At 39.4% G+C, this 7383-nt stretch overlaps 1 protein-coding gene across 1 annotated transcript; it reads left to right on the forward strand.

The window, feature by feature from the left end:
• The first annotated feature begins 5058 nt into the window (after positions 1-5058).
• Positions 5059-6295, forward strand: LOC140935228 (neuromedin-K receptor-like). The gene has a single exon (XM_073384767.1). The coding sequence runs from the start codon at positions 5084-5086 to the stop codon at positions 6239-6241; it is 1158 nt and encodes a 385-aa protein (XP_073240868.1). The 5' UTR covers positions 5059-5083; the 3' UTR covers positions 6242-6295.
• The last annotated feature ends 1088 nt before the right edge of the window (positions 6296-7383 follow it).

The raw sequence follows: 7383 nt of genomic DNA on the forward strand, positions 1-7383 counted from the left end.
ACGATGGCGATGACGATGTTGATGACGATGGCAATGTTGATGATGATGATGATGATGACGATGACGATGACGATGTTGATGACGATGACGATGTTGTTGTTGATGATGATGATGATGGTGAAAGTAGTGGTGGTCATATAAACCACCACTACAAGGTGCCTCTGACTTTATTACCGGACTAACTGGTTCATGTGTATACCTTTCCTACCTTAATTTATTTCCTTCCCAAATCAACATCATTCCCCCAAAAAACAACCGTAATGCCCCCCTTAAAAAGAAAATGTGTGATATATATACAGTGTATATATAGCTTAGGTACAAGTGGTAAAATGGTAAAGACTTAGAGCTTGACAAAGTTAGATCGGTATAGTACTCTGTGTAAAATTATTGGCGAACAAATTGCTTGTACTCCACTTATAGGGAGTTTAAGCAACGACGACAGGGACGTCAACGAAGACGGCAAAAAGGCAGTTGGTTTAGATTGGCAAAACAACAACTTTGCACGTGATATCACGCTTTTTTGTACATTTCTTTGCAGTCACTGCACGACTACGACGTGAAAATGCTTAATTTCTTCACGTTTTGTGGAGAACGTGAACACAAGACAACTACTTTGTTTTTCTTTTCCTTAACTCCGTTACAGTCCTTTAGAATTCAACTCCAGAAAAATTGCCAACATTTGACGAATTGAACGAGATAGAATAAGGGCCATTAAGTTTGAAGCAGCCCTATATCATCTTTTAACGTCGCCGCCGTTGTTGCTTAATTAACAATTAATGAATGAGGCTGAGTATCTTATGGAGAATTATGGAGCTCGAGGAGGGTGTTAGAGGCGGATAACACCCTCCGAGATCTCCATAATTCTTTATATGATACGAAAGCCGAATTCAATAATTGTATTATTATTCATTCAAAATAGTTCGTAGTTTAAAAACATGGCTAAAACATGCTTACCTCCATCGATCCATCGATGTTAAGTTCATTTTCCACAGTACACGTTTAGGGTTGTTCAGCTCAGCAAATATTCTCCAAATAGCGGATGTCGCCCTTCAAGTTGTCTTCTTGCTGTTCTTGCCATGTTTTTAGCTATTATTTCGCCTAGTTCTTACTCTTGAAATGAGTGAAATGTCCGCTGTTTTTGTTTTCACAACCAAAACAACTCAATCTCGTCCCCAGGTCTTCTCGGTTTACGGTACATTAACCTGCAAGCTGCACTTTTGACTTCATCGGTTCATCAAACGCAAAATCTTCCAAATTTGGTCATCAGTAACCGGTTATGGTCAATTATGCGTGTGCTTTTAGCCAATTAGAATGAGGGAAATATTTTTACCTAACAGGGCTGTCGAGGGAACGTTTTATGATCAATAAGGGAATACGATAATTATTTCTTGCATGCATGTAGTCAGTCTGCAGACTTTACTACGTTTCTTTCAGTTGTCGATGCTTCGATTAAGGGACATGTTTGGGAATTTGACAATTTTGGCAATAGGCCTTTTGCATTGGTTGATCACGAGATCAACTTTCTGTAAACACAACAAAAGTTCGCTTTTAAAAAACTTTGTTAGCAGGAACTGAAAGAGCATATTAAAATTAGGTAACCTGTACATTTTCAGCCGTATATGTCAAAAGTAGTGATTGCAACGGCCGCCGAAAACTAGGAGGATTCGTGTAGGAAAAACAACCATTTCTTGTTAACCTGCAGTCAAGCTTAACTGGTTTTCCAAACAGACCCTTGTAAATTTGGAAATTTTCAAACTGTCATAAGTATTTCCTTAAGCATTATGGGGCTCAAATCTCTTTTTTATTTATAACAGGCAATTTGAGCCCTTAGATGAGTAAGGGAAATATTAAAGGGACTGTGTCACGATATTGCGCATGTGTGAGCTGTGACAGTAGCTGATTGTCTTTGAACCAATCGGAAGCGAGTAAGATGCACGCGAGGAAATTTACATAATTCAAGATTCATTGTTCGCTTAGCGGGAGTCTTCCGGACGCTTTTGTTCGATTTTATATATCCCCATAATTCATATTTATTCCCTGGTATTCCTCAGATAAATGTTGCAGCTGATAAGAATAAGATTAAGAACCCTGTCCTGCTTTGAAACAAACATTTACCTACGTGTATTTTTACGTACCCACGCTAGAGAACCAGTCTCCGATCCGCAAACAAAAATAATTTGTAAACAAACCTTACTGATCTCTCTGTTTACCTTATATAAACTTAGAAATACCTGCAAATAGCTCCTGACCGCTGATCAAAACACACAGTATAGGATAATGCAAACGATTTGCTTAAAATGCCAGCTAATTGCGCGCTAAAATAAAATATGCGATGCCATGCGGTCGGCTAGCGCGATGAACATTCTGCCAACTGCAGGTCAGTCGATTGATACCACAGGGTACCCACACAATCTGTTTGTGTAGCCGATTGTTATTTTATAGTAAATGTACTGGATTTACCGTTTGCTTCACCTATAGCGATATTTCGCTAACTTTGTATATAAATCAATGATAAATAAACGTTGAATTACCTTACCTGTGGTGTATAGTCGTCCTTTTGCCTCAAAAGCGGTTTTTTGAGCGATTTTGAATGAATTTGAGTTCGCCGTTGACTGTTCCATATAATAGAAGGACAAGGGAGGAATCCTTGTTTTGAAAGGGTTCCAGCGCCGGAGCGATTTTTCCCCCCAAAATCGCATCGCTCCGCTTTCAAACTTCGCAGCATAAGGGTCAAAAGATTCACGATTCTTCTCGTACCTTCCAATCGAACATCCATCCAAACGGTCCGGAGCTAGCCCTCGAAGAAAATCAAAATCCCACAGTATTCGAGCGACTGGAATGCGTAGCAAGATTCATACGTGCCGGCCAGAAACCGTCCCGCTGATTGCCTTTTTTTTATTGGATGTCGTTAAACAAATGGTTAAATAATAACTGATGAAGAAGACTTGGTAAGCGTTTGTTGTTTAACGACATCCAATCAAAAAGAGGCAATCAGCGGGACGGTTTCTGGCCGGCACGTATGAATCTTGCTACGCATTCCAGTCGCTCGAATACTGTGGGATTTTGATTTTCTTCGAGGGCTAGCTCCGGACCGTTTGGATGGATTTTCGATTGGAAGGTACGAGAAGAATCGTGAATCTTTTGACCCTTATGCTGCGAAGTTTGAAAGCGGAGCGATGCGATTTTGGGGGGAAAAATCGCTCCGGCGCTGGAACCCTTTCAAAACAAGGATTCCTCCCTTGTCCTTCTATTATATGGAACAGTCAACGGCGAACTCAAATTCATTCAAAATCGCTCAAAAAACCGCTTTTGAGGCAAAAGGACGACTATACACCACAGGTAAGGTAATTCAACGTTTATTTATCATTGATTTATATACAAAGTTAGCGAAATATCGCTATAGGTGAAGCAAACGGTAAATCCAGTACATTTACTATAAAATAACAATCGGCTACACAAACAGATTGTGTGGGCCCCCTGTGTTGATACCAGCTGAAAATCGTAGCAGTGTTTGAAAGCAATTCTTAGCGCTTTATCGTAAAACGCTTTCATTGCAATAGTAGCCACATAACGTATAAGTATAAAGATTATTCTAAAAGAACAACGCAAGAAAAGGCATAAACAGGAGCCCATCACTATGGCATAAATTTCAGTTGCTTATCAGCAAATAAATTCCGTCCGAGTGGTTGCGTCGGGTGTTCCGCAAAACAAACATTATCGATTCAACACATAAAGAAACCAGATGTTAAACGGAATATTAAGGCAACAATTTATTTTTAAAAGATCAATTCTTAAACATCTACGCTCATACAGAAAAGATACAAGGAAAATTCCCAGTGAACTACATCAGTAAAGATCGCGCGGCCTGTTGTTAGAACTTTCTGCTATATGTTCTTCAGATCGGAGTCATAAATCAAATGCCGCCTGTTAAAACGTTTCATGTTCGATGGATTGTTTTCTCAAACCTCACACGACTTCCTGTACAACAAAAGATTGCTGGGTTTTCTCCTTCTGATTCCAGGCACTCGATAAATTAAATTGTTGCAGTCATGTCGCAGATCAGCTTCACTCGCCGCTGCGTCCCATTAGCGGTCCACGGCTGTATCGAGGAAACCCTTTTGAACTCTCTTTGCATATTTATCGTTTAAAAAATATTCGTCAAGGGTAGATCGTTGACTGGAGAACATTCATAGACAGAAATGAAAGCCAGATGACCCCATTAAAGGCCACATTTGATCTGTTTGTATGAACACTGACAACAACGAACATGGCTTCGTACGGTTATCCTCAATGACTTCGAATTTTCTCGACAATACTTGCACAAAAGTACAAAATATAGCGTTTAAAACTTCCCAAATGGACCAAATAGCTCTTGAATACTGATATTATGGCTTTCTCGGGCGTCTCAGGGTCGATGGAAGAGGATTTCTTCACCGAAACGCCAATCTTGAAAAACTGTCCGCTGGAAAGAAATCAAGTTGCCGCACATGCGCAGAAGCGTGTCACAGTCCCTTTAAACGACAGTTGAATTTACAAGGATTTGTACATAATACCACTCAAGCGTGACTGGCAGGAGTTGTTTTTCTCAGACAAATCCTTCCAATTTTCGGCGGATTTTTCAGTCGCTCCTTTTGAGATATACGGCTGAAAATTTACAGGGCCGAGTTGTTTAAAGCTGGGTTAAGATAACCCAGAGTTCGAGATTTGAATTCAGATTTGAAAGCTTAAAAAGCAGTTCGGTCCAAATTCTTTTGGTCTACAAGTTACTGATTGGAAGCTCTAAAAATACCGGAGAAATTATCTCAGAAAATGCTTTTGAACACAAGAAAAAGAAACCCGGGTTAAATTTAACTCCGGGTTAAGCGCTAATCGGTCTTCGAACTACCGGGCCCAGATTACTAAATTTTAACATGCTCTTTCAGTTCCTGCTAACAAAATTTTCCAAAAGCGAACTGTTTTCATGTTTACAGAATGTAGATCAAGTGACTATAAATAAACTATTGCAAAGGGCCTATTGTTTTTATTTTATTCATTTACCTATTTTTGGTCTACCAATGACTTTATTATTGCTCTTTTTCGTAGAATGAATTCCAGCTATCAAATAACAACACCTATAAATGACGCCACATCGGCCCCTTTGCACTCAATGGGAACCAAATTTGGATTCACCCTCGCGTACGCAACGATCTTTTTGATCGCGCTCTTCGGCAATTCTATTGGGCTGTATGTGGTGAGCGCAAAAGCACCTTCGAAACGAATTACTTATCTGCTGATCAAGAACTTGGCAGTTGCTGACCTAATTCTAACCCTAACAGTGATGCCAAACGCTGTTTGGATCATGTATTTCGATCATATCCGCTGGTTCGGTGGAACAATGGGAACTATCACGTGTAAAATTGTATTCTATGCCATCACTGTCTCTATCGCTGCTTCCGTGATAACATTGACTATTATCTCCATCGATCGCTTCTTTGCTATCTTTTTCCCTCTAAAGCTAACTTTGTTCCACAAACATAAAACCATCACAATGGTTATATGGTTCGTCTCATTACTCGCTGCTACGCCATACTTATTGTTGTTCAAAGTTAAAAAGCCTGGAGACTATTATTTTTGCCTCCCCGAATGGCCATGGTCTGAGGATCTCAAGGAAACATATCTCGTCATGAGAGCTTTTCACATTTTTGCCTTTACTGCCTTTTATGCACTTCCACTGTTAATAACAGCTGTAGTCAACTGCCTCATTGCACGTAGAGTCTGGTTTCACAAGTATCCAGGCAATGCCACCAGTTTCAACAAAACCTTGACGGGAGCAGCGAGGCGAAAAGTCGTCAGAATGTTAACTATCATCGTTGTCGGTTTCGCCCTATGCTGGCTACCTACCTACCTAAATCACTACTTCTTGTATTTTCAACCAGCTGTTTGGAAAAAGACTCCCGTCGCGATCTGGAATTTCAATTTTTGGCTGGCGCACGCAAACAGTGCGATAAATCCTCTCTTTTACATCGCTTTAAACAGAAGCTTTCGCAACGCATTTCTGGATACTACGGCTGGGCTATTCGCATGTCCTATTCGTGTTGCAAATCATTGCATGGCCTGGTTTGCAGAGGAATCATCAGCATCGTACCTTTCCCAAGAAACGGAGCATGTTGGACAACACAGACAGTGGAATGGTTTCCGCTCTTCAGGTAGCAGGTCAGTTGGTCGAAACGGCACTGGAAGAACCCATGAAACCAAGCTGTAATCCTTTAGGGCAATAATAACTATAATCTTCGTCTAGGTTATATCTTAGTTTTAGATACCTTGAAGTCAGAAATAGAATATCGTGAGCATATTGGACTCTTTAGAAATTTTAATCACAAGGATGATTGCAGGCCTGAATTGGACGACACGAAGACCTGTTACCAATTAATCATAGCCAATGTATTTTTCTACAACACCTTTTTGTGGATGAATTGTTAAAACCAAATATCCCGAATTAGGAAAATATCACTGGCAGAGAGTGTGATGTTACAATTCGTCCATTTTGGAAAATCCCAGTTTGGTAGAGTAAGTGGTTGTTGCTATGGTTACTGTGATAAAAATTCTGTGATTGGTGGATTTAGCTGAGTGCACTTGATATGACTGGCTGGTGTAACTGTTCAATCACAGGTGTCCGATTACAACCATACGCAATAATTAGTGAAAAATAAAGCAGTAAATGCGTCAATCATATTTCAGGAAATGCAGTGGTTATGATTAGTGCGTTTTTAATGGTCTGTTTGAGCAAAAATGGCTAGTTCTTCGTTTACTGCCTTGTCAAAACATCGCAATGTTATCCAAAGGTAATTGCTTTATAAGGGTGAAATTCAATCATCTCAGCTAGTTGAAGAGTCAGGGTGAATGTCTTCACTTTGCAGAGGTCACCGCTCAGTAAAGATCAAAAGGACAGTAAATATGTGAAACAATTTCTGAAAATTTTATTGGCGACCACTTTACAGAATTCTTCATAACTTTAAGATTTTACCATGTACCGAAAAAAGCAATAGAGCCAATGAACTTAAACCAGCTTGTATGAAAAATATTTATATTATCATAGAGCTTTTGCCCAATATGTACGTCATAAGTATAAGATGCACTCTTAGCAAATAATCTGGTTCAGAAAATAAACGCTTCAAAGTAAACGAAAAATTCATAAAACTGATATTCTATCTTTAAAGATTAAACTTATCACCACCTAATGTTGCAAAAGTTTCCCAAAACTTCCATGAGACAGAAATATCAAAAGAAAATCTTCCCTTGGGAATATATAAGGTTTCCATACAACAAGAAGGTAAAAAGTAAGGTTTTAAGTTAACAGTTATGCTTTGCAAAATTTCCTATATCAAGAGAACATGTCCTGAACGA

This window comes from Porites lutea, chromosome 4 (assembly GCF_958299795.1).
Source record: "Porites lutea chromosome 4, jaPorLute2.1, whole genome shotgun sequence".
Lineage (NCBI taxonomy): Eukaryota > Metazoa > Cnidaria > Anthozoa > Scleractinia > Poritidae > Porites > Porites lutea.

Excerpts from the sequence above, each read along its gene's own strand:
- LOC140935228 (XM_073384767.1), top strand. The coding sequence starts at position 5,084 with ATGAATTCCAGCTATCAAATAACAACACCTATAAATGACGCCACATCG.